The 27,980-nt window shown below is 41.0% G+C and overlaps 2 protein-coding genes across 4 annotated transcripts; one reads left to right on the plus strand and one right to left on the minus strand.

Annotated features, from left to right (window-relative positions):
* Positions 1–50: 50 nt before the first annotated feature.
* Positions 51–2,465, plus strand: LOC118120803 (helicase SWR1-like). Its single transcript, XM_035176110.2, has 3 exons — positions 51–901; positions 1,462–1,670; positions 1,908–2,465. Exons 1-3 carry the CDS (start codon positions 251–253, stop codon positions 2,032–2,034), a joined length of 987 nt encoding a protein of 328 aa, XP_035032001.2. The 5' UTR covers positions 51–250; the 3' UTR covers positions 2,035–2,465.
* On the minus strand, positions 2,076–27,964 carry abca7 (ATP-binding cassette, sub-family A (ABC1), member 7). Of its 3 annotated transcripts, none has more exons than XM_035176105.2 (50): positions 27,807–27,964; positions 26,242–26,340; positions 25,915–26,008; positions 25,276–25,417; positions 24,866–24,990; positions 23,450–23,568; positions 22,848–23,045; positions 22,642–22,734; positions 21,695–21,932; positions 21,299–21,438; positions 20,594–20,710; positions 20,322–20,519; positions 19,928–20,133; positions 19,601–19,777; positions 19,160–19,382; positions 18,847–19,068; positions 18,504–18,708; positions 17,535–17,648; positions 16,837–17,008; positions 16,492–16,623; positions 16,182–16,321; positions 15,917–16,054; positions 15,139–15,380; positions 14,934–14,991; positions 14,545–14,747; positions 13,314–13,443; positions 13,181–13,204; positions 12,736–12,881; positions 12,397–12,521; positions 12,120–12,227; positions 11,672–11,864; positions 11,421–11,515; positions 10,803–10,835; positions 10,541–10,646; positions 10,383–10,457; positions 10,110–10,279; positions 9,737–9,914; positions 9,387–9,502; positions 8,988–9,132; positions 8,553–8,676; positions 8,097–8,226; positions 7,775–7,901; positions 7,394–7,456; positions 6,909–7,015; positions 6,500–6,641; positions 5,722–5,856; positions 5,273–5,376; positions 4,944–5,036; positions 4,219–4,468; positions 2,076–3,949 (listed from the first exon to the last, which is right to left on the minus strand). In XM_035176105.2, exons 2-50 carry the CDS (start codon positions 26,305–26,307, stop codon positions 3,452–3,454), a joined length of 7,179 nt encoding a protein of 2,392 aa, XP_035031996.1. In that variant the 5' UTR covers positions 26,308–26,340; positions 27,807–27,964; the 3' UTR covers positions 2,076–3,451. The 3 variants fall into 3 exon arrangements, with proteins under 3 accessions (XP_035031996.1, XP_035031997.1, XP_035031998.1); XM_035176106.2 differs by having other exon boundaries at positions 27,763–27,924; XM_035176107.2 differs by lacking the exon at positions 13,181–13,204.
* Between the last annotated feature and the right edge of the window lie 16 nt (positions 27,965–27,980).

Raw genomic sequence — 27,980 nt, forward strand, 5'->3', positions numbered from 1 at the left:
ATCAGTGAATGGAGTTTGTGTTCATGTTACCATAACAGCCAGTTTAATAGGCGGCCGCATCTGATTGTTCTGAGACTTCTCTCACTGCTGCCGGACTGAAAAGGAGCTGAGACGTTTCTGCCACTAAAACTAAGTCCTGTTGAGTCTGAACAGTATTTTTAGAATCATTTCAAGAGCCTTTTTTGGGGGGGGGAGATGGGTGGACGACATCAAAGAAGATTCCCGAAGGTGATTTCCTCCAGATTCTGTGATGGGGAAAGAAAGGAAAACAGTAAGACTGGAAACGTACGAAGCAGACACGCCTCTGATCATCGTGGGTGAAGTGAAGATATCCCCTCCCAGGATGAGAGATGTGAAGTCAAAGAAGAGGATTAAGAAAGTTACCACTTCAAACAAGGGCACGACTACATGTGAGACATCGGGGAATGTAATGAAGCTTTGTGTCAACTTAATGCCTGTTTTAGCTGCAGCCAGGGAGGAGGAAGAGGAGGAGGAGGAGGAGGAGGAGGAGGAGGAGGAGAAAGAGGAAGAAACCAGCTGCACAAGGGCAGAGGAACCAAAAACCAGCAACACAAAAGATCCAACCGTCACCAAATTAAAGCAACAAGCATTCACCACGAGTGATTCTTACGCAGGATTAACCAACGAAAGCAAACAATCACTCAATCCTCTGTTTGTGCTGCCTCCTATAACGGAACCTGCACCAGCTCCTGAGTGTTGTGACCATCACAGGGCCAAGAGGTTCCCCACACCTCTACCTCCCATCGGTTCATCTGAGAAAACAACAACCACCATCTCTCCACAGGGCTGCACAAGTGAAGCCTGTGGAGGTGATACAACAGCTACAGGACAGGTGTCAGACAGCAGGCCCTGGATAGATAATGTCCTGTTCTCCAAAAGTGTGAGTGAAACCACACAAATGTCTAATCAAAATCATTTGAAACCTGAGCTTCACAGGCAAAAGTGTCACATTTTCCGTTAAAGTGGGATTTATATGAATTGGCAGCCTGGAGAATCTGCATCAACACGAGTTAAGAGGAAATGTTGATGTCACAGTTTTGCACAAGAGACATTTCTAAAGCCAGAAGTTACAGCAACTTCCTAAAACAATGGTTGAGTCACTGAAAGGGTCATACTGTATTATACAACAATATTGTAAAATAGAAATGAAATGTCTTAATTTGAGTATTTAGACACATATTGAGACATATTTCATGTATTTGAAAAAAAAAAATATTATAAAGTACATAAGTATTACTATAACTTAAAAAATAATTTGTATATGTCTTTTAAAGTTTTTAAAGATATGTAGTCAAGTAAAAAAACACAATGGCATTGAAACAATAAAGAGATTAGAGAAATCTAAAACAATAGTTGAGTTTGGTCAGATAATCTGCAGACGTGTACCATCTTCCACCTCTAAGCAAAAAAGTGAAGGAATGATTTGACTTTTTTTCCCAGAGATCTGCTGAGTTTCGTCTTCCTGACATCTCCCTGTCCAGTCTGGACGCTCTGCTGCAGACTGTCACGCTGAAGCTGGCGAGGAAGAGGAGAGGATTAGGTGATGAAGAAGGAGGACCATTGAGACGAGTCCAGTCTGATCACCTCCTCATGACTGTTAGTGAACAACGTTTGAGAGAGAAGAGGGTCGGGCAGCAGATTGACGAAGGGTAAAACGCAGCCTATACTGTGGAGTATGAAAGGGTCCATTTGGATGTTGTCTTTATAAACAATTACTAAGGAATTCTAATTACTTTTAAGACCTCGTCCTTTACTATTGTGTCCTTAAGAGACACTTATGCTACATGATGGTCTAAGATCGGCCCCATTAAATGTTTCTGATCTGCTTCAGTGAATGCTGAGCAGGAGACTATAAAATGAAGATTCATTTTTCTCTCTATAAACAGTGGATCAGCAACAGAGACATCGGTGATCGGACACAGTGTGAACAGACAGAGGAGGCTCCCTCCTCAACCCGCACTCATCCTCACTATGACGAAGAAAAACTTCCCGACTTACACCATGATGCAGTGAACTGGACTCACAACATACGACACAGTGTTTTAAAAAAACAATACAGGAAACAATATAGGTTTTATTTTCCTTCAAGACAAAACATTCACAGCACAAGCATACCTGTTGTTTCTCTACACTAGTATATTATCATTATATAATGTACATCTTACAGTATATAATCCTAAACTACAATTCAAGTAGAACTGTTCAAGCTTCATATGTTTAAAGTACATTTGGTTGTAAAGACTTTCATTCCAAAATGTGACAAACTCCATTTCAAGTTTGCATAATTTCAGCCTTTTTCAATACATTTTAACTTCATGTAACAGTTTGAATTTTGGAATGAAACCCTTCATATACGTAATGTTTGTCTCATGCCTATACTGTTGTTACTATTGTACGAATAGAAATAAATATGTAACAGTGCATCACAGTGCAATAACAACCTGCTTCGGACATTCAGTTGTCTTTTTTTGATAGAAAAAAGTAAAGTAAAGATTCGATTAAAATAAACATTTAAAAAATGATTGAAAAAATAACTGTTGACCAAAGGCATTGTTGTTGTTGTTGTTTCTGGTGTTTACAACGCTAACGTTAAGTCTTTGATTAATTAAACTTGATTCTTTTTTTTACTAACTTTGGATCAATTGCCATACACATTTTTGAAAACATTGTAATAATAATTAAAGGAGGTTTCCCAACACTGTTACACGATGACACTCACAGAAAATAAAATACAATGTTTTTTACAGTATTTGGACAAATAAACTTCTTGATTAACATAAAAATAACATTTGCACATTTTATCGTTAAATACCAACAGTGAACAGAAAGAATTCCCTCCACGTAAGCGATACTGTATATTCTTCAGAAAGCATTTACAACCATGTAAACACCTTCTGGTATATAAAACAATATTGATAATTACATGTAACACATTTATTTAAGCTCCTGTTTGAGTGTCTGCAGCATTTAATCTTTTTTAAAGTGCATTCTGAAAAATAAAGGTCAGATTGTAAGAGGTATAAAGACGAAGCCCTGAGGAACGCCTCCCATTGGTTTTATATTGAACCTTGCATAATATTCGTTCAGGATCAAAATACTTCAACTTTGGACTGATGAGACTGATGCAGAAAGAGAAGACACAGTGTAAGATTCATGAGCCTGAATAAAGAGTGTAAAGCCACTGAACTGTTAGCGGGAGAACAAGGCACCAAAGCCATTATTAGGAAACAATAACTTTTGGTTCTGTCATCACAGGAGGCCGAGGAGATACATGTAAATAAGCCAAGTCCAGTTCAGTTGTCCTATGTTGCATACCCAGATTGCCGCCAACAATGAGAAACATTCAAATGAACATAAAAGAATAATAAAAGTTTTGAGTCTTTAGTTGGTCCTGTCAAACTGCGTCCTCTGCTCGTGTTCACCAGTAACTTCACAGCTCACTGTCCTGTGAGTTGCTGCCCACTATAAAAAGTGCAGATGGATCTTTACTGGAGCTCTGTACTCTATGTTTGGACTTTCTGGATTTACTGGATTGTCCCTGAACTCCATTGTTGCTGCTGTCTGATCCACTGCTGCCCCTGCGGCTCGTCCGAGGCATCTCCTGGTCCTTCTCCACAGCCTGAGGTAATTTGGTCATTGCCATACTGTTGCTTTTTTCTCCGTTAGATTTGCCTTCTTTAGATTTACCCTTGCTGGATTTGGCTTTTTTGGATTTTCCCTCTTTCGGTTTGCTGTCAGATGATATCGTCTGCGGCTGTGGGGTCTTGCTTTGCTGAGGGGGTGTGACTGGGGGGTGCGGTGGGATGGTGGGAGGATTAATCCTCAAGGGCAGTACAGTCAGGTTGGTCTGTACTGTCCCGTTGCTGATGACCACATCCGTGAGGCCATCATCATCATCAGTTTGCTCTTTGGCAAAGTTGACAAACACCTACAGCAATGAACCAGTTTTAGTGTTTCGCAATTAATTCATTATGGAAGTTCATATTAGAATAGTACATGTGAGTGGGTGAGGATTAATTTTGGTGGGTCAGGGTGATGATGTGAGATTTCTGATACCATTTGTTATTTTCTCCTTTTTTAGCGTGATAATAGTAAACTGAGTAACAGTAAGTTCACTGTTCTTCTGTATAAAATCCAAACTGCTATATACAAATATGTTTGACCACGAGTTGAGAGTAGTTGCATCATCACGCTCACCTGGTCCAGTGTGGTCTGTGAAACAGAGAAGTCGGAGATGCCCAGCTCCTCGTAGTTGTTGGCCAACACGTCGAACACGCGAGCCAGGCAGCAGGCGTGTGAGGGCAGCTGGTACTGCAGCACGTTGTGGTGACGCTCCTTCAGCTCGATGCTGGGGAAAGAGCTTTTCATGTAGCTGCTGACGGGACACAAGTCCGGGCTGGGTTTAGTGTCTGCCAGACGAAGAACGATGGTGTAGCCATCACCGAACCTGAAAGATGAAGGACGGGAAGAAAAAATATTCAAGATTTAAATAAGTTCAAATCATTTCTTGACCGTTCGGGTTTGAAATTAGGATCTGGATGAGGTGTCATTCTGTCTATTTATCAATATATCAGAGATAAACCGTGCATGTGTCTGTTGATACTCTCTTTGGCGATTCCCTTAATTCAGAACTGTTAGGGCCCTGACCACCGCAGTCAACTCATGATCACAAATCTCATCAAGTGACGCAGTCAGCTGCTCCACTGTGACATCAATCTCCACAGAAATATAAACACAGAGAGGATCCTTCACAGATCGCTTCACCGCAATGAGAGTTCAACTCAAAACTATATTTCAAACTTTAATGTCAATGCCTCTGAACTGAGCCGTGTTAATTTAGTAAATGATACTGAAGAGGGGTGACAGAATGCTTTGGGTTTTGGCTTTGATGTTGATCTGTGGTACTGGAGAGACGTGTTTACCTGTTCTTCAGGTGCTGAACAGATCCCAGACACTGGAACCTGCCATTGACCATGATGGCCATTCTGGTGCAGAGAGCCTCACATTCCTCCATACTGACATAAAGACACAGGAGTAAACACGTTAGCATTTACACTGCAAGTCGATCTTCAGCAGTTAAACAGAGATTATCAAATTTCTGTGTAATTCTCACAATAACTGATTTTATTTGACACCACTCGATGTCTCTGTGTTTTCCAGAGCTCCAATGACCTTTTCCATTACAGCCTTGTGTTAGATTATCATCCCCTTTTAATGGCTACATTATATATTATTTTACATCTCCTCCTACCTGTGGGAGGTGAGAACTACAGCTCTTCCCTCTTTGGTGACGCTGAGGATGCAGTTCCACAAAAACCGTTTGGCCTTTGGGTCCATTCCAGTGGTGGGCTCATCCTGACATGAATTACAAAAATAAAAGCATGAGGGAAACAGATGGTGTCTCTGATGACTATGTCTCTGATGATGGCTGTTTGTATTACAGATACAAAAAAAACTAAAAACTAATATATTAAATGGTGGTCTACAAAGAGTGATGTACATGTGTATGTTTTTTGCTACAATTACATGTGATATGTACAGTTTGGGGTAATTTTGTGGTTCAACATGCTTTATATTTATAATTAGGATACACTGGATTATCCTTTATCACAGAAAAGGAGATTATGCCATCCCATCATTTCTTATACTTTGAATTCAGTAGGTAATATGATGATATGTTGACAGTAAATTGATCCTCACCAGGAATATAACAGGCGGAGCTCCAATAAGGGAGATGGCAGTGGAGAGTTTCCTCTTGTTGCCCCCGCTATAGCCTCCAGCCTCTCTTTCAGCATACTGTGTCAGCCCCAGCTTCTTCACCCCCCACTGCGCCACCTTCAGGACAAAAGAGATCAGGGCACTGTGACATCCTGAAGCTGTAAAAACCTGTCACTCCACCAGAACTACACTGGACATGTAGGAATTGGCAACATCCTACTGCAATACGTTCAGTGCAACGCTGGATTCATGTAATGACAGCAGCATGAGAAAAAAGCCCCCAATCCCGATTTGGGAGTCATTGTGGATTACGGTGGTTAGCCATTATGTCAACATGGTCACAACAGAGAAACAAATTAGCTTATTATGAGCTTAGTCGGGTTTTGTTTTTGTAGCCATTAATTACCAACTGTAACCAGATAGAAACAAATTGTATTAAATGTAGTAAACCGATTGTATTAGTGTTGGATTCTCAGACAGACTTTATTTTGACGGAACTGCCAGCAGGGGGGCATCTTTCCCCCACATGGCTGCTCTAAATTGAATTACATTGACCTTCACCAATTTAAGGGAAAACTGCGTCTTTAGATCCACTTTTTAAAATATAATAACTCATCGTTTTTTATAACCTTGTCTGACAAACTCAGATACGAGTGTTGTTTAATTTTTACAAGGAGCTACAACTCTAAGAACCAGATGGAAGGACATCTTCTTCTTATGTATTCATTCATTTCAGTTCTGGGGTGAACTGTTCCTTTACCTTGGGGACAGATTCCTCCTGAACCCCCCGCAGACGGGCGTACAGCTCCAGATGTTCCCGACCTGTCAGCAGGTCGCTGATGGCGTCAAACTGTGGACAGTAACCCATCAGCTGGTGGACCTGCTCCATCTCTGTCAGCACACTGAGAACCACATAAACATACAGTTTATCACTTCTAATTCTAATGCTGATGATTTTACTAACTACTTATAATATGTCTGCTGTTGCAATTTCTTTTATTGTACTGCTACTACTGTCATGACTTCCAGTTTAGGGATCGTGCTGTTATCTTGCAAATTCAGTCTTATTATAATATCTATAAGTAATTCCTGACAAACTAAAAAGTTCACAGTATAACCAAATTTTCATAGCCATGTATTTGAGGGATGTTTCATGTGTACACTTGTACCTGTAATGGTTGAGGGAAGCTTCTCCATAGGTGATGGGTGTGTCTCCAGTCAGCATGCGAAATGTCGAGGTCTTCCCTGCTCCGTTCACCCCCAGCAGCCCGAAACACTGGAGGACAAACACAACAACACAAAGGCAACTTGGGATCAGAAAATGTAATTGATGCCTATGAAGCAGGAGAGACTGTAAGAACATATCAAAGGACTTCTAGACTGAAATTTCTGAAAGTTAAGGTGGAACTGTGGAAGTCAAGACAAGGATGAATCTACGACCGGTAGTCCTAGATTCATAATCAGCAATAATCGCTGTGATATCATCTCTTTAGGCTTAAAAAAGTACTTTGTCAATAAATCTGTGACAACTATTAATGATTTCAGACAATGACTGTATCTGCAGGAGGTGATCGGAACAAAACTTAGACACCGTCTCTGATTTCACTTTAATATGACACCATGAGTTCTTGCATGTGGTGTGAAAACGTCTCACCTCTCCCCGTGGGATCCCGAGGCAGAGACGATCCACCGCTGGCTTCCTGCCCGCTTTGTAAACCTGAAAAACACAATGAACAATGCTGCGATGAAAATTGATATTATCTTGCTCATAGGGGAAATTACACGTGAATGCAGAAACTTCCTTGTTAGAAACAGAACTCAAATAACAAGAATATATTTAGGCTTCACAGGGAGCTGATTAGTGGATGACCCTTTCTACTTTCAGGTTCACAGCTGCTTATGATATGGTCATGCTAAGAGTGTTTAATATTGTGATATGTGCAATGGAACAGTACAAGTTCACGTCCCATTCTCTTTGTATTAACTTAAAGACCCAGCTTTAGTTGTACTTGTTAGATGTGTATGCTGGTTGTACCTTGCTCAGGTCGGTCATGGTGAGGATGTCTGACTGGGCTTTGCCACTTTTGACCCTCTCTCTTTCCCTGGCCACGTCCTCATCTTCTGGACCCAGAGGAGGCGTCTCATGCTCAGTCCACCACGGCCTGAACAGAGATAAAAGCACAGAGAATCTGATTTACTTATATTTTGAACTAAAGTGGAATGACCTAGCTATGCGATGTGGGTTATGTTTCTGAAAAGACATTCGCTGCTCCACATCCCCACAATTAGTTAATGTTTCAGTCAGAATGACGATAACCTTAAACCAAGCAGCCATTACTGTTAAAGTTTAATCCTACCTGAAGTTTATGAAAAACTTGTATTGCAGCAGTATGGTGAAAATGAAGAAGATAACGCCTTGAGCTGCCATTGCAAACAAGTTCTTCCCAATAAAATCCCAGTGCAGCGGATCCAGATTCGGTCTGCTGCCTGGAGAAGGAAGAAACACACAGACACATACTGTATATTTAGTCCTGTGTGTTTGACTGCATGTGTGAAAGTGCGTAATCACTTTCTGTAGGACAGTGATGAAAATACCCCACGTAGGAGAGTCCAACAATATAATATGCAATTTAAAGTAGAGTACAACAATCCAGACAAAGTTACAAAACAAGGAACAAAATGTATTTTAATGCTATCTAATGACGGTTGATATATTTCTGATGTCACAGAGTACAGAGAGTCTACCTGGTACATATATGTCGAGGTACAAATGTATAGAGCAGGAAATAAAACCCTCCCCCCTGGCTTCATACCCAGTCTCTGGAAGGCGTCTGCCATGGCCTGATTTTTGGCCATGTCGATGAGACCTCGTCCCAGACAGAAATGAGGAAAGATGAGGAAGACTTTCTTTAGGATCCGATTCACCTCGTTCAGATGCTGGAACAAAATGTTGAATATTCAAAGAAACACAATGTAAATGTTTTTTTTTGTCTCGTAACACATGATCAGATTAATAGATTTTTGGCTTTCCCGTCTCACTTTTAAAACATAAACAATTAATTGGGGAAATTCTCAAATCATACACAGTTTAGTGAGATTTAATTCAAGCTTTAAATGATTGAGACTAAGCCTCATTTTCTTTTGTTCATATTATTGTGATGTAGCTGAGAGAATAAAGCTCTTTAACTTATTAGCTCATGTCGTATCACATACTATCCCCTGTCTGTCCCGACAGTCACAGTTTGTACCTCGTCTACAAACAGCTCCAGGACGAAGGTGGCGATGCTGCCGTTGATTCCAATGAACAGGTTGATGGAAGTCAGAACCACATAAGCTGTGCTTGGTACGCTGAACACAAAGGATGCTGGGTACATGAGAGGGGTAATGGACCACCTAAAAAGGATAATTAAATTATGTAGTAAGTACAGGAAGAGACATTACTGTTGTCATAGACAATGATCCAAGTGGAAAATTACACAACAGTAAATTTATGGAAGTAGTTTAATCTTTTATAATTTGATTGGAGTGTTTATTTCATTATAACAGATATTCCACTCTGATCATGTTAGTCTGGTCTGATTTAATGATTGATGATTTTGAGAGAGCAACACTATGGACTGAAGTGAGTGGATTCTGCTTCAACGTACCCATAAAAGAGGAGCAGCAGGACGAGAGCCGGCAGGTTTGTCTCCGAAACGTACGACTGCTGCTGGAAAGCAATGAAGATCAGCACCACCATGGTGGCTGGAACCGTGTAGTTCAGCTGAAAATGAACATTTCATTAGAGGAAGTCATTCTCCTAGTAGTATGTGCACTAAAATAATGGTACAATACATCAGTGACTATTATTTTCCATTGACAATCATGTTAACCAGATTAGATTTTGATTGTAAGACCTTGACTCTGCAAAGTGCCTTGAAATAACGTAGATTGTGGGTTGTATAAATGAATAAATCTCACAATATGACAAGTGTGCCTCTTTCTCCTGAGTACTGACCATGTCCCAGCTGAAGTTGGCGAGCCAGTAGAGGATCGGTTTGACCCCGCTGACAAACTGAAGGTGTTTGGCTTTGCTGACTCGCTCCTCGATCAGAAAAAGGACAAAACTGGCCGGCACAAAGGACATGGCGAAGATGACGCAGATGGAAACCAGAACGTCCACTGATGTCGTCATCCTGAAGGAGTGACACACAACATACAAAAAGCAACAAATCAGTCCAATCCTGCTCAATGCAGACATCCTGACAATCTTAAAACTTCCTTCAAAAAGACGATCACTCAGGGATGTAGTGCCCTGATTGAGATTAATTACATCTTTACAACCACAGGGGGCAGTATAACATCTACCAACATCCACCTGAATATCTTACATGGCCATTTCTGTGAGTTGCTCTTTGGTGAGGTTGAGCGGGTGGTTGTAGGCAGTGATGCCGTGTCTCCTCCTCTCTGGACCTGGTGGTAGACTCGCTCTCAGCAGACCATTGTTCATAACGTTGACAAATGACACCATGGCGTGCCAGCCTTTGTTATTGAACCACACCTAAGTACAACAAAGAGAAACAAGTATTTATATCCTGATTTGTCCTCTTAAGACCCACAGCAGACAATTAAGAGAAGAGATTAACACACAGACACACATTTACCTTAACGTTGTTTTGACTGTTCAGTACTCCGAGAACATCCGGCAGCCGGTTAAGAAGATTATTCAATGAACTGTTCTGTGATGAACCGACAAACATTGTAAAATATAAGAAGAGTCAGACAGCAGGATTTATTGAACAAGCTCGAGACCTCACTGTACCTGTGGAACTCTGTAGCGACTCCTGATTGCCATGACTGAGTCCTGGACATGATGGACCTGAGGTAAAGTCTGGGTGGCGCCGCCCCCGAGGGAGAAGCCTCCATATCTGCAAAACGGAAATGAAACTTTAGGTGCCTTTTGAAAATTATAAAGTGTTTTTTTCTTTTTCAGTCCTTTAGAAAAGTACTTTGAATAAGAGACACCGACTGTGGACACTGGAGATAATTTGCTTTCATTATGGTGTTTTATTCCTGCAGCTTACCTGAATTCATTCACCCACTTCTTGGTTTTCAGGCTGTAATTGAAACAGTGGAAAAGAGTCAATGTAAGAGGAAGTTGAAGAGGAAGACAGAACAATAACACATTATCTTATCTAGAGCCCAACTGATTTTGGAATATGAGCTTTTCACAGACAATATCAATATCAACACTTATATTTTACAGAGTAAACAGTGCAGAAAATATAGGCATTTATGTTGACTTTATTAATTCAAGTTCTATATATTTGGCTGAATTTGTGTTTTCTTGTAATTGAGAGTTATTTATAATTAAGTTTATAGTTAAATTGTAAAATACCAAGCCTCAATTAGGGGTGTATAATGACATCTTAAGAATCATCGCTATTTTTGAAAATACATGTATAAATCAGCCAATATATTGGTATCAGAAATGTTTGACACGCTAATATCGAAAATCTGAATCAGGCCCTAAAAATCTGTAACAGTAAAATGTTTGACACTTGAATTTATCATCAATAATTTGGAGATGTAAGCTTTAACGTTGACCAATAATCACAACTGAAGACCTTAAGTAGAGAAGAAAAATAATAGAAGCCCTTTAAAAGAAAATCAATGTTACTGTATCATCGTTACTGAAGTACCTTTTCTTGAGGATCTGAGAGTAAGTTTTCACCAGATAATCAGAGATATTATAAGTTGTTAGATTTTGGAGGACGTCTCCAGTCAGCCTCCTAATCTGAAAAATAACAAATCAAAAGATGTCAACTAAAGTCAAAGGGAAATGTTACAAGGCTCAAGGACATGTTAGCTTTGTTTTGGATTAAAATCACAACTGAACAAACATCCAAGTGATTTCATCAACACTGCTTTCTGCCCTGATGTGGAATCAGACCTGTGGCGGTGGCAGTCCTCCTGCACCCTGCGGACAGTCGGGGAGCATCCGTCGAACGTCCTCTGTGCTGCACTGACATTCAGGAGAGGGTCTGTCTCTGCTCCAGTTTCCTCTGTTGAACAACTGCCAAGTGGAGTAAGACACCTGTGGTCGCATGAACAGACCGTCCCGCTCACCTTCACACTGACGACTCCTGCAGGGAGAACAGGGAGTCGACACAGAGTGTGTATTTGCTTTAAACATGGAAATACAGTCAGACTACTAGGAATTAAAAATAAAGTAATATTTAAAAGCATATAGATTCATTCAAACCCAGAAATTTGGACAGGCAGAGATCATTTTACAGATTATATTGACTGAAACACCAGTGAAGATTACTAAATACCCCCTCTACAATGTACATCTACCTCAGTGAGATATACTTGTGTGGTTACAGAGATTCTCTTACGTGATGTTGTCCTCTTCCTCTGTCTCCATGCACTTGGTACCAAAACCCGGTTGGTCAAGTAGAGCTTCCAGTAAGTTCTCCATGGCCGGGTTCCCAGGGGCGTCGTTGCTGTAGGTACCAAACCAGAGGTGACGAAATAACAAGGCATCAAGTGAAGAAAACGACCAGAATTACACCTTCAGTTAGTAGCTGGTTACTTCTGACAGAGTAGAAAAAACTAATTCACAAAATCTTTTCTGTGCTGAAGAAGATACTAAATATTTGGGTAGAGGCCAACCTGAAGAAGGTGTACTGTTGTCCATACATCCACGGCTGCAGCTGCAGGTTGGGGTACTTCCCAAACGGAGGTACGATTAAACTGAAGAGAAGGGCAACCAGGACAAACACGGCAGGAAGAACAATCTGAAACAGGAAGAAAACTTCAGCTGATTGACTTTACATCATCAAATCAATGTTTCTCTAGTGATGACTAATAGCTAATTCCCCTTCTGGAACCTGTGCAGTCAACAATTTATTTTGTCAAAAGACTAACAGCGGCTTCGTCATCTAATATAAGGGAATACTACATGTTTTCATTATGGAAACACTACGGAGTTTGGCTGGTGTTTGGCATCACCTGAGCGAAGATGCCTCTGCGGCTCCTCCGAGCGTAAAGCCAGCGTTTAACAAAGAGAGCCCTCATCTGCTGCCACGTCAGCCACCAGCCGGTCATGGGGATCCCACCTCGGCCGTCTCCGCTCAGCGGATCGGTCTCCTGGGATTCTGTAAACAGGAGAGACACAAGATGAGAACTCACTCTAATATACTGCAATGAAAAATACATAGACTACTGTCAGTGTCATCAACCTTTGATTCGATGATGACAACTGAGTTACGTTTTATTGTTGTGTTTCTATTTAATTATCTTTCATCAAAAGGCAGTCATGTACCAGTGTCACTAGTAATAATAATGACAAGGGTTCGTGTGTGGAGGCTCAATCAGGCAGTGTCTACCCCTACAGACACTTGTTGAGACTTGTATGTTGTAGTTTTCAAACAGCGTTTTTTCTGATGAAAGGTACCTTGCTTACGAAGCCTTTTCCTTCCTGGCAGCAGCATGAAAACAAACAATTGGAAACATGTTCTGACTGTACATGGAAACCCTGTGTGGTATGTACATATATCTACTGTGTGTGTCAGAGTGTTAGTGCATACCTGTCTCTGGTTCTTCAGCACATTGTATCTCCACTCTTTGTCCTGCTGGGGGCCGTTGGCCGTCGGGGGATTCATCCTGCAGCTCAGATTCAGCATTCACTTCGGTTTCCTCTGCCACTCGCAGGAAAATCTGGAAAAGAACACAAATGCTTCATTAACACAAGAAAAGAGAAGTTCAACTCTTAGGTTTATGACAAAAAGGTAAATCTCCAAGGTCTCATTTTAACATGACATTCTTCTCTGTAGCAGCCCTAAAATACCATTGGATTTAATTCACCAAATTCAACTTTAAATTCAGGTTGACGTATTAATTCAGCTTGTCAGGGTTTAAGATACAACTATATTTCTTGCTTTTGTTAAAGAGACCCTGGAATTTGTCTGCATGTTCTAAAAGTTGAAGATGTTGCCAGCAGATGGCAGTAAAAGAACATCAAATGGTCAGAGGTCAGAGAGCAAGTACCTTATTCACAGGGAAAACTTATCAGGCTCCAGAAGTCCACTATCAGAGCTAATCTGATGTTAGAGTTAAGCCCATTAAGACCATGGCTGCTCCACAAATATCCAGCCTCCCTGATAAGACCTGGCTGAGCTCATGTAAATCACACCAGTGAGACACTGCCTCACTAATGTGAGATGTCATTTACAGACACTTTACACACATAAAGCCAGGTGAGGTTAGTACGAGAATGTTTTCAGGGCCGCAACAGCAATATTTAATAGAAACTTGATTTCTTTTCAGGGCAGACTTACATTTTGAAATGGTCTCTATGGTAAATGGTCTATATGAATATTTTTTGTTTCTGATTTTTTGTAGTCTTGAAGACCACTCATACAGTGTATCTATGGGCAGCACGTTTTCTATGAGCAAGGCACAGCCGTCAGGGGCGATATGGGGTTCAGTATCTTCAGCATCAACCTGCTCGCCCGCTGAGCCACAGCCACCCCTCTCCTGAATGAAGTGTGAGCCCCCTACATAACCATGGTGTTACGACAGTGGAAGTTTTTCTCAGGAGGAGGGTTCTGGTGGATGGATAAGTCGCTGTTCATTTCTCATGTGAAACTGATCTTTGCTGTTTTTAATAGTAAGTATAGTAAGCCTGCTCCATAGCTGTGTAGATACATGCATAACAACAGGAGAAGAACTCTTAAGACCATTTTACCTTAGTTGACCAATATGAATGTATGTTAAAGGCTTAGGAGGTTTTTATCAATGTAGATGTAAATATTTTACCTCCTCCAGTGAGCTGTCTGAAATGCCGTAGCTGCTGATGCCCAGCTCGGTGCGCCTCTGATCCAGGTCGGACAGGAAGACGGCCAGGCTACTGTTCTTAGCAGCTTCCTGCGGCAGGTTGATCACGGCCTCTCGTCTTGACTCCTCCACCAGCCTCGCTCCCGGGATGTGGTGCTGTGCCAAGGCGAGCAATGCCGCCAGGTCTGCCATGATGATGATGATGATGATGACGACGAGAGAGGAAAACATTAGTTCTTCATGATGCCTTCGGTATTAAATCATGAATAATAAACTGGTGCTTTTAGAGTGTAAGAGTACCACACTGCACTTAATAACAATAATTTTGTACCACCTCAGTTTAGAGACTCTAACAGCTGTTAAACACTCACATGAGCTGTTCTCTTCACTTCCCAGCCCAGTGTCTTCACTCAGTGACGACTCGCTGTCCTGAAACGACAAACATGGTGTCACAAGATCTACACGATGCAAAATACTTTAAAAACTAATTATAGTGATAATTTAAGTTAAAACTAAATCCAATCTTGGCACATTTAACTTCTCACAGATATTTAAAATTAAGAAAAGAAACCAGACCTTGAGAGGAGGCAGCTTGTTGGTGCTGATGCTGGTACTGGTGCAGATACTGGTGCTGCTGGGAGTGCTGGTGTTCAGTCCTTCCCTCTTCACCACAGTGAGGTAATAACCAGATCCCAGCTTGGATTTCAGGAAGAGCGGTGATCCGCAGCAGGAGAGCTTCCCCTGGGAGATGATGGCAATCCGGTCACCCAACAGCTCGGCCTCATCCATGTAGTGAGTGGACAGGATTATGGTCCGGTCTTAATGGAGAAAACAGCAGAGAAATATAGTCACTCAGTCTTGACATTTTTGTGTGACTCTTTAATGTTTTCAGGCTGATAAACTGTTTACTTGGTAATAATTGTATTTATAGGTTTGAGATTGGTTCGACAGCACTAAGGATGAATGGAGAAAGGAATGAAAGGACTCATTTAAAAAATATAAGAAGCTCCAAGACTGAACCTTTCCAAAACCTTCCTAACCGGACAAAGCTGGTCAGTTTTATTCCTCCCATTCAAATGAAATGTTGTTTTCACCCAGCACAGGCCAGCATTATATTCAATTTACAGCAGCTGTTCCTAGCTATTAGCTTTTCTTCTCCTCGTTAATATGATTTTGGGGTCACTTACTAAATGCAGTAGCTTGTTGATTCCACACACTAAAAAGTATAATTTTTAAAGAAGGTGTTATGTTTTGGCACAACTAATCATCTTTCCACCTAGAAAAATGATCTCAGGACTTTTTATCCTGACCCCCAAACGCCGCCACAGTTGAGATAAAGTTCTTGGTTCCACACCTTTGCGATATTTGAGCAACAGATCCCAGATCCCTCTGCGGGAGTAAGGATCAACTCCAGCTGTAGGCTCATCCAAAACAACCACCTTGGATCCCCCTACAAACGCTATGGCCACAGACAGCTTCCTCTGCATGCCACCTGACACAAACACAGAGGGACAGTTTTCATTTCGGAACAGAAAAAGAGGTTTTCAACATTAAAAAAAGGATTAAACCCTTTACATTAATATAGTTCCACATGTTCAAAGTTTAACTAGTGATTTTACCGGAGAGGTTTTTGGTCTGTTCGTGTCGTTTGTGCAGCAGACCGACGTTGTCCAACAGAGTGTCCAGCTCGGCATTCACCTCTTCTTCAGACAAACCCTTCAGACATCCATAAAACCACACATGCTCCTCCACTGTTAATCTGAGAGAGAGAGACCAAGAGACAAAGAGAGACAAAGAGAGAGAGATGCAAACAAAATATGAAAATAAATCTATTTCTTGAAATAAAACTGCTTATTAAACTCTTGTTATTTATTTCAAAATAATGTGACTAATGTGTCCAGATACAGAAATGGGAGACCTGAATCTTACATGTCAAACAGGACATTGTGTTGTGGACAAACTCCCAGCATCTTTCGGATGATGTCCATGTCGTGGCGAATGTCCATCCCCTTGATGTAGACGGTCCCAGAGGTTGGTGGGAACAGGCCCGTCAGAACGGATCTAACATGCAAAAAAAATGGATTACATTTTTTTTAGAAATTATCATTGCTCTACACTAAAAAACTAGAAGTTCTTTTGATCTAGCCACTTAATTTTCACTCAACCATAGAGATTATTTTTACTTTTTTGTAAAAATAAAAATGTAAACTCTAAAAGAGAATAACAGACACTAGTGCTGATAGTCCTGATTTTTCAGTTCTCAGCTGAACTCACATGGTGGTGGTCTTGCCAGCTCCGTTGTGGCCGAGGAACGAGGTGATCTGTCCCTCATAGAACTTCAGGTTGAGGTGGTTAACGGCCAGTTTAGCTCCCTTCTTGTAGATTTTCACCAGGTTTTTGATGCTCACGCCCAGGATCAAGTTACTAGGCTCTGCTTCAATGTGATCTGATGACATACACACAATTTTTTAACTTTGAAGAGACAACATATGTAATTTATCATTAAAGTGAACGGTCTTCCTAAAAAAATCAAATCATGACCCTTTTCCACTGACGATTAATATCTACAATCTGAATCTTCACAATTTTCCAATGTATTGTCGAGAAAATACAGACTCGAATCACCCAATGAACTTTTCCATTTAAAACACAATATTGCTTTAAAGACACAGCTTTGAACGGCACCATATCTTTAGCTAGATCATTAATCACCTCAGTCACCTTCCATCAAACTAGATACAAGAGGAGGAGAAGACGTTGAACAGCCCCCAATCAGGAGGACGGGTTATGAAAACTCTGTCCAATCAACAAACTACTCAGTCATGTGACTTTGTGTACAAACTAAATACTGATCAGACAAAGCCACAGCCAACTGTATGTGTGATTGTACCTTTGGGTGACAACGAAAGAAAAGCAGAAAAACATAAAGAGAACAGCTGTGCTGATGTGCAGCCACATGTGGAGTCTCGTACCTTCACCCTGGTCTGCGGGTGCCGGCGGGATCGGCATGCCTGCCTCCAGGGGAACTCCACCCCAGTAGTTAATCTGGAAGATGAAATACCAAGGCCTCGGGATCCCATATTCACCTGGTATTCAGAAAAACAAACAGGACAGGACAGTTTAATCGGAGACTGAATCTGTTTTTTAAAGCCATTTTCAGAAAAGTGCTCATATAGTATCTGCTGTCACTAAAATGACAGTGATTACAATGTTGCACCAACCCACAGTTAAACTGGCCACAACTACAACAACACTGCATTTTACTTTACAAGGTGGAAAATTCACAGAATATAGCAACCCAGGCAAAAATTGTGAAAAATAATTCCTGTCAATAGTTAAGATTTTTCTTTTTAACCAAAAGAAATTGGTGAAACAAAAACTTTAAGAGTTACAATTAATCTTAAGGAATTTAATTTTCTTTCTTTTTAAATTAGGTGACATAATAGCATTGTTCTTGTGTCTTGAAGTCTCACAGATGGATTAAATCTTAACTTTCACATTGCTGCTCCATCTCAAAATCCCTGATGCTCACTCAACCGTTCACTTAGAAGGTGAGTGATTTACTTAACTGTTTGAACTTTTCTCCTTTACAGAGAAGGAGAACTGGTTGGCTGGCATTCATGGTTCCATAACATTGACTCCGAGACGGGAAATAAATGACTTTTCGCATATCAAGCCAGATATCCTCAGGAGTTGCACATGTGTACATGGACTTGTGTTTCTTGAAAGTTCAGTTGCCAAAGTCAACATATAACAACTCTTAAAGATACCATGACCTTCATGACGGAGACTCTTACGAGATTTCCTCGCAAATACAGTTCAAGAAAGCTTATGCCTGAGAAAGAACGGGTACAGTCAAAATGTTCGTACAATATAATTTTGGAACTCAAAATTTCCTTCCTTGTCAGATTAAGTTCCCAAAAAAGTGAATGTAGTCGTACCAGGGAACACGGCTTCGATGTACCAGGCTGCAACGGCGTAGATGAAGGCATCCACGTAAAGCATGATGATAGAGATAGTGAAGCTGTAGGCGTCTCCTTCCACGGGGCTGGAGCGCAGGTTGTGCCACTGGATGCCAACACCTTGCTCCTCGTACTGAGAGAAATACTCACAGCCGAACCCAAACGCCACAGGAGAGAGAAAACTCTGAGGAAAGGAGAACAAACCATTTTAAATCTAGGTGACACCCGTTGAGATAATGCTCAGACCAAAAGCTTCAGACATAATTTTTTTTCCTTTTGTACACACTAAAACTTTGATTGTACCCATATTTAATTGACTTACAGCGAGGATTCTGTGTGTAGTGGTGAGGTGGTCTCTCCAGGCAACACACAGTACGTAAGGCAGGTAGAGGCTAAAGTATATGAGCCCCCCACAGGCAGCAGCCAGGTTGGCTTTGGAGAAGAAGGTACTAATGAGAAAACACTGCATGATGGTGGCCGTGGCAAACGCCATGAGGAAGAAAAAGACAACAGACGGGTCGCTGTACGGCAAGATGTCCCCACACTGGAAAGAAATAAGACAAGAAGGTATTTAGCATTAATGTGTATTTATTTGTCTTTTAAATATGTTTGCTGCAGAGTGATGGTCATCTCGCCTTGAGCATAGCAATAAGAAGCGCTGCAGAAACCAGGAAAGGAACCACGCTGCTGATGAACCAGCTGAGCCACAGCGTTCCCGTTCCCAGACCCATAATCCTCATGGTTTCCTTCAGTCTCGCCTCCTTCTCGTACACCACACCTTTTATGATCATGGCGACTGAGTAGATCCAGGCCAAAGTCATGAAGAGTGGCAGGGAGCGGTTCAACACTCGGAGAAAACTGAGGAAAATCAGGATAAAACTGAGAACTAGTACTTAAATTTTGTATTTCTTCCAAATGCTAAAATAATGTAAAAGCTTAAAGAAGGACATTTAGTCATTTTGATTTTTATTATTAGATTTTTTAAATAAAACACTATGATCCCTGAAACAGATTTAAAGAACCACTGGGATTAAGTCAGGGATCCAGATAGGAGATTGTGGATGCATATGACTTACACATCATCCACATAGCAGGAGTAGGGCATCTGCTGGATGTAGATGCCCGTAGTCTGTTTAACTCCGGTCAGGACACGACTCACAGCTTGCTCCACCAGGTCCTGCACGTACACGAAGCCGCCCCAAATGTAGCGCATGTCACTGAATGGGTCAGCTGCTGGGCCAGGATCCCAAAACCTGATGGAAACAAAACAGAGAAGCAGGTCAATTTATACAACTACTCTACTATGATCTAAGTCTTTATTTCTCAGGGCAAAACCAAAACACTATCACTACTTTAATGTGTAAAAGAAGCAGGATAAGAGCCTTTGGGTGTTTTCTCAGTACCTGTCCTTTATCTTGTTGGTCCGAGTCACATCATCAATATCCATTCGGATCTTGTAGGTGACGTGAGGCGGCAGCTCAGCAGATGTAGAGTTGGGCAGCAGGAAAACTACACCGGCCCAAAACTGCCTGTCCTCCAGCAGCTCAAGTGCTCTGTCAATCATGTGACCCTCACTCTCCAACCCCTCCAGTTTGTTCAGAGAGAAACACTGCAGCAGCGGGAAAAAAGCATATGACAGGAAAAAAAACATGAAGTGAAATATTTAAAAACTTTACCAAATACTTTCATAAAAAATTATGTTACAACCATTTACAGATAGGAGTCTGACATTTCAGAATTCATTGCCCGTTTCAAAAGCAGCATGGGAATTTAAAAAAAACTAAACAGAGAAAGAACCTCAGTGACTTGGGCGAGAGTGGTGATGGTGTGGCTGATGTCATTGTAGATGTCCAGCCAGGTCAGGGGTGCTCCAGGATTCCTAGGGGCGTCTGGTGAGGGTGTGGCCAGGAATCGTGAGATCCGTGAGGCCGTCCAGGATGTGTTTTCCAAACGCAGGTTGACCAGGACCGCAACCTCTGGCCGCCTCAACAAATCCTGCTCACAGATACATTATATAAGAGAATGGTTGATAACAGATTCCTCCCCTAACAGTGGTTGGTGGGTCAGACCTTCAGCAGTTGAATCTGAACGCTGCTCTCCATGTATCTCTTGACTTGAGGTCCCACCTCCATCCAGGCTTCGTTCAGCTGCTGGAGGATCTGCAGGTCCTCAAACGTTTTGTTCACCTTCAGCAGACACAACTTATAGTTATCTTTCAGGGATGTATTCACCTCATGATGCTTTAAATTGTCTTACAAGAAGTAGAGCAGCAGAAAACACTTAACACAAAAATCATGAAGATTAAATCCTTTATAAATTGTAAAGAAAAACAGTTGCCTTTACTAGTGAAATTCATTGTCTCAGTTCTGGGGAGTCCCAAAGCTGGTCTTAACTTGCCACGGCCTAATTAATGCAGGTCACTTATTACAGTTTCAGAAATAAAGCTGAAACCAGCATTACCACAGGCCAAGCTTAAAGCCCATTACACACAGGCATGTTTACAATGGGCAATGCACTAATGCTTTAAATGGTAATGACACATGCTTTGGATACGTAAAATGACAGCAGTGAAAAATGTCTTCTGATTAATGAGTTCCCGTATATTTAGCAGACAAGCATTTGCACAAAGGTGGTAACAAATCTTGCTGCTGTTTTGTCGCCTGCAGACAAAAGTGATTTGTCAAACTTCTTTTTACAACATTTTTAAACAGGTTAGGTGACAATCCTAAACCTGTTAAAAAATTGAAATCCTCTCTAACACTTTGATGTTGTACCTCTTTCATGACTTGTTTTATTGCAGGTGTGTCTGGTGTGTACAGCAGTTTTCCAATAAAGAGAGGTTTGATTCCTCGCCACACAATGCGAGACAGGGGGTTGGACTCCAGACCCTGGATCAAACTTTTACAGAAAGGAGCTGCAGGGCGGGAAAGAAGAGACCAAGCGGGACAAATGTTTGATGAACAAACCAGGTTAAACAATATAAACAGCGCACACAGAACAGCAGGAAATTAACTGAAAAGCACTGTGCAAGTCATCTCGTCTCCCTGTTCTACAACACTCGCCAGATTTTGTGTTACACAACAATTTATCACGTCTAAAGCAGTTACAAAATAAATTTTGCATGAAATCAAACTAAGACATCAAAAACTCTAATCTGCAAAACCTCTTACTGGTGTTGTTGTCCCGGTCCAGGTTGGTGTCCTCAGTGCCGTTTTTGCCTAAGAAGGACTTGATGTCATTGTCTTCATACCAGTTGAGTGAAGGGATGCGTTCACCACCAACCTCAGGGTGACCGCACATGATCCTCGAGAAGGCTCGGAAACTCTCTCTGGGCAGCGCCGTGCGATTCTCCGGTGACAGGAGACGAAGCGCTGCGCTCATCTCCGCAAAACTGGAGAGGGAGGAAAACTGAGGGAAAAGAGAACGCAAGAGGAAAATGTTTGGAGGAAGAGAAAGAGAACACAGCAGAGGGTAAATATACAGGGAGAAACTGTAACAGCAATGACAAACATTGAAGTATACGACCACCAAAAGCTTCTTGAAACCTCTACATGTAAAAGGCAGCAAGGTTGATGACAGCCTATGATATGAAAGAGTCAAAGGCTGAATTTTGTCATACATAAACTGAAGTCCTTGCCATTATCACATTAAATGTGAGAGTCTGCTGGACCACGAGGCGATGAAACCTGCTATGAGACATGATTTCAAGACCTCATGTGTTTCCATGGACATTAACTGAAACCTTCTGACCCTGTAACCCCTTTAAAAGTATTTTTCTAAATGAATCTTAATAGTATTGATATGAATAACTTAGTGCAGAGTAACATCTGCAGTAAGCACAACATTAAACATTAAACCCTCAACAGAGGATTCTGACATCATATATAAACAAAAAACAACCTTTGCTCGCCTATTGTATATATAAATATTCATTCAGCCATACCATTAAAATCAGAGGCCGCAAAAAAATAACAAAGATGCAGCGATGGTCTCATTTGTTTGAGGAGACTTATTGATAATAACGGCAAATGTGCAAAACCGACCGAATTCTGTCCAGTCTTGAGGCCATTAAATTATTGAAATACAGAAAAAGATGGACATCAGATAAATGTCTTACATCATCCATGAGGACAGCCAGCTCCTGGGAAACTGAGGTGACAGCCTGACTGATGTCCCTGAGGTTTGCAGCGTTGGCCATCAGACGGTTTCTCTGACAGGGGGGGGAGACACAGAACGGTTTATTGCTGGCACCAACAGTGAGGAAATCAGTGTCACAGCAAACTGACTGAATACATTGAATCTAACTTGTCCACTGATTCTTACTGTGAAGAACTTGGTGAAGTCGAGCTGAGAGAGAAAAAGACGTTCGGCCTCTTGCAGGACGTCAGCAGGCAAATCACACAGCTGAGTCTGAAGATCATTCATAGCAGCTTCTCCTCCATCCACCGTCAGGAACTGTCTTAGCATGCTTGCATTACACACCAAGTCCTTCAGCTGCATTTGAGCTCCAGCCACAGAAACCTGAAAGGGATCAGATTCATTACCCACATTCACTTATAAAGGGCTTATAAGAAATAAAACCCAGAAAACTTCTGCTTACCTTTAATTCTTTTTTATGTTATTGGTAGATTTTCTATGCGACATATTCCCATGTTTCAATAATGTTTTTTCCAAGTCTTGGCAAACATTTAGCTGAATTACGAGGTTTTTATCAATTTAAATTTCTATTAAACTTAAATTTAGCCCAGTAAATCAAATAAAAACATATTTCCTATTAGAACAGATTGCACCTATTTTAGCTATCGTGAAGCTGAATTGAAAGTTGGTGCCAGAACAAATAAACTGATTTAACAGAAGTCATATTCTTTATTATTTGAGGGCTTTACATTTGTCCTATAAACAAGGATTTACAGCCGATATCTCACCTGAAAGTTAAGACGAGCCTTCATCAGCTGGTCCACGGTCACAGGTGACAGAGTGGTGTTGGTGAGGAGGAACGGGGAAAGAGTCTCATTGGCTTTCATGTAATTTTGTACCGTTTCGACTGCAGAGGAAACAGAGACATTAAAATCAATGACAGAATATATCCACAAGCTGTTAGCAGATCCAATACTTATATTCCCCTCATTTAATATTTCATATCTTTATCTGTAATGAAATTGTAATGCAGGAATGATACTGCTAACATGCTGCATTAGTTTTGTTTATCAGTCCTCAGGCAGACACCATGCCGTCTTTTTTAAAAACCTGTGTTGATCTGGTTCCAGTAATGTGTTTTAATTAAAAATTCATAACATTAACATCCACTCAGCTCTAGAGACAGAAATAATACGGCTGAGATGATTGATAATTGCATTCTCCTCATTTATGACGATGACTTTCATCCTGCCTTCTGGTTACTATCTAAGTGCTGTCTTTTTGCAGCTAGATAGAAAGTAGAGGGTCAAACACGCAAATTATATATATTTGTGACATTAAAATCCTCCATTAGGTTGTTAATGAGGGACTTGTTGCAGAAAAAAAAACTGAAGAGCCTGCATTCATTCATCTGGTTGTTTGTCTGGAGTAGTCATGTAATCTAATCTGCCCACAGTGAAGAGAAGCTGAACGGTTCTCTGTGCTGCGTTCACAACAGCAGTAAAAGGCCACATTCAGCCGGTCACTCAACACCTGTTCAAAGCCGTTCATGGCTTTACTGTAACCAATCAGTCCTGCTCAGATAAGTCTGGGAACAGAGCTGGATCAAAACAAAATCCTGGAAACATTTCAGTGCTTTCTAACCCCAACCCTTGATCGCCCACTGCGGCTTAATCCTGTTATACTTGCTTTGACTGTGTTTAATAGAGAAAGGTTGTGCAATTGCAAAATTAAGCAATTTCAACACTTGAATATGAACCTTAAAATATGAAAACATGCTTTTATATGTACCAGTATAACAGTTCAGCTACATGACAAAGAAACCTTCATTGTCATGTATTCACTGATTGAAACACTGGTCATCTGTTCTCCCTGTTCTCCAACACACAATGACCTTGTTTACAACTTCACTAACACAAGCCAAGGATGTATCGGATTTCCCAATGTACATCATTTATTCAGATTCCTGGAAAGCAATCTTAAAGGTTAACAATGACATCATGCTCTTGCCCCTTGTGTTTGGCCATACTACAATAACTGGACTCATAAATATATCTAATGACATCTAACTTTCTGACCAACATTGTCCACTCATGAGGTATTATTTTCTAAGTAAAGTGTGTATAAAAAGTAAACAGTAGTGTGTTGAAGTGTCACTGTGTCTGCATGTCAGTGCTAGAGGATATTCAAACAAGCTGTGTTACTTGGCCAAGCTCCAGGTCTGTCTCCCAGGCTCCGGACGCTCTCCATCAGATCCTGAAAGCCTGAGAAGCTCCAGTTTCCACCGTAGGACAGAATAGTGTGGGCGTCCACGAAGAGACGAGACAGTCTGTGGGAGCAGAGCAAACATTTTTTTGTCATTACTGGAACAAACACAACAGTTAAGTTGTATATACCTGTTGCAGACATTTTTTCAGTTAACCAACTAACACAAACTTGATGGTGATGGTGACTTATTCATAACTATTTATAACACAATTCTTTGTTCCTAATTTTAAATTATTTTGTCTTTTAATCCCATGGATTAGTGCATGAACTATTAATCTTATTGCTGAGAACTCCACCAGTCCTCACACCTGTCCATTCTTACTCTAAAAACCTCTTGTCTACTTACATTGAGTTGTCAAAGTTGCCAAATTGTCCCGGGGTCTCCCCTGGTGTCGGGCTGTGGAAGCAGGGGTTGTTGATGTTGCAGACGATGCCCTGAATCCAGGGCAAGGTGCCTGCTGATGGCAGGGCTTTGTTTGGGAAATGACCTAGAAAAAAAAAGAAAAGAAAAGTAAATCAAACACAAACAGTTCAGCACAAGAAGATTAGCCTGAAAATAAAACAATGAAAATACTGTGGTGCTGACCCGAAACTCAATTCAATCATAATGTAATGATCCTCAACCGGACATGAGCTTCCTTTACATAAAAGACTGATCCGAAGAAGAGAAAAACAAGGAGAGGAAAAAGTGTGTTCTTACTTTTAGTTTCCCCTCCTTTACTTGGAATACATCATGTATACACCTTTACTGTGTCATGGTATATCACGTTATGAAAGTAAAGTTCTAACCGAGCCTATAAGGACATTTTTATTAAAATGAAAAACTTCTAAAATGAGGTCAAGAACTTCACAAGTTAGGAAAACAAATGTGCGTGTCTGGCAGAGGCATCACTCAGAGGGACCTAATCCTCTTTAGCTGGTTGGTAAAGGAACAGTTTTTGACCTGTGTGGGAGTATGCGTGAAAAGACAAATAATATCACTCACATTGCTTCTGTTTGTAAGGAGGGTGTGATTGGCGAACGGAGATGAGGATGACAAAGAGGAAGAGCGGCCAGAGGAGCTCGATGATCAGCTGGAGCTACATGAGGAGAACAATCGGAGCTGTTAATGGTCAATTAAATACTCAAAAACCTTTGACTTCTGTCAAAGAGCAGCAGGACCAGAGTCAACTGGTGTGTTCTACACAAATACAACTTCAGACAGGGCAGCTATTATCGTCAATATAATTTCCAAGCTGTGTCTCATTAAATAGTTTTTTCTTACAGACTCAAAAATCTATTCTTTTTTTCTATGTGAAGTGAATAATGGCACCTTGTTCCTCCTGCGGTATGTGATGTTCTTCCAGAGCAGGAGGAAGAGCTGTCTGAAAAACCCCATGGCTCTGGACAGCTACCTGACCATGATGTGATCCTGGAAAACACAAAACGTGGTAAATCTTATACCATATTATAAATACAATATAAACATAACAGGATTGCACACAGATGATATTGGGGTTGCACAGATATAAAAATGGGTACTGCACAGTTAGTTGAACCCCTGTGTGTTTATTGTTTGGTGCAGTGCTGGTTGTACCTTGTACATTTTATCTTAAAAAAATATTTTTTACTAACCCTTGCCTTCTGATGTTGACTTAAATTAAACTAATATTCGTGACGAATTTCCTGCAAAAGACAAAACTGAGGCTGAGTACAGCTGAGCTTAATCTTTAGCTGAATAAATACATTTTGTTAAACTTTTCAATATTAGAGGAAGTTAACCCTCCGGTGTGTGGCAGATCAAATGGGTTGATGTTGTATTTATTGTGAGAGAAGGTTGTTTTTTCGTGCCCGCTGTGATCTGCTGAAGGCGGACAATCCCCTCCTTTATCCTGAAATCCTCCTGATCCTAACAGCTTACCTGTGTCCCTCTGAGACGCTCACTTTTGCTCTGTCAATGTGAAAGACTTTACGCGATGGCATCTTCCCCGTGTTTGTGCAGAAGTAAATAGTCTCAGGATCCAGATCGCGATTTCTGCCAGGTTGCAAAGAATGATCGGGCTAATTCCCCTCTACCTGAGACAGTGTGTTACCTTAAAATGACAATAGTTTTGTGCAGTCATCTGTTTACATTTCAACGCTTTGCAGACGTCTGGGACAAAGTGTTGCACACAGGTTATGTAACATCAGTATTTTCAATTTTTCTGTCTATTTTGTCTATGTAAATTAATTTCATTCAAATGTTTCTCTATTCTGAGGCCGTTTATGAAGGTTTCCAGTAGGAAAATAAAGGTTATTATTGCGATGTGATACATTTGTCAGTCGATGTAGATTGTTAAGTATTAGTACTTAAGTTAGTTTAATTTAAAGTTATTTCAGTGAGTCTTTTTCAGAAGCAACTTGAGAAGGGGAAAAAAACAATATCAATAATTAGTGCGATGTAATTTTCATCAATAGCAACATAACAAAAGTCCAACATATCGACACATTGTGCACATAACACACATCTGACTTGTGAAATTGTTTCTTTAAACAGAAAAAGAAATAATAACGAATACATATTATATTTTTGATCTAATTATTTTACCATAATATCCAACCACAGAAACGACGTATTCAAACAAAATGTAAAGTAAATATACAAATACATAAAACCAATACAGCAATATCACTGCTTCCCTTCATTATCACAAGTGTCGCATTTAAAATAGCCGAACTACGAGGGGGGGGAAACTAACAAGCTAACATCCCAGCGTTAGCGACACATTGGTCCACCGCTTCCTGCCTCTAGCATGTTGCAGACCGGGGCTGTTGCTGGCTACAAACAGGCCCCTTTTAAATAAGATGAACAAACCTCACTGGGCTCCAGAGGCTCGTGAGACCGAAGGGAATCATTACCTTCGTGTTTCACAGCTGATAAAAGCTCCTCCGCTCAGAGGCGACGACACATAAACACCCGGGCGCTCGTCATTGACTCGGTCAGGTCGTGATAGCAGGTGAAAGCGGAGGCACGTCCCGCCCGCTCCACACGGTGATTGGCTACGGGGCATTCCAGGGGCGGGGGGGTAAAGG

Source organism: Hippoglossus stenolepis, chromosome 14, assembly GCF_022539355.2.
Source record: "Hippoglossus stenolepis isolate QCI-W04-F060 chromosome 14, HSTE1.2, whole genome shotgun sequence".
Classification (NCBI taxonomy): domain Eukaryota; kingdom Metazoa; phylum Chordata; class Actinopteri; order Pleuronectiformes; family Pleuronectidae; genus Hippoglossus; species Hippoglossus stenolepis.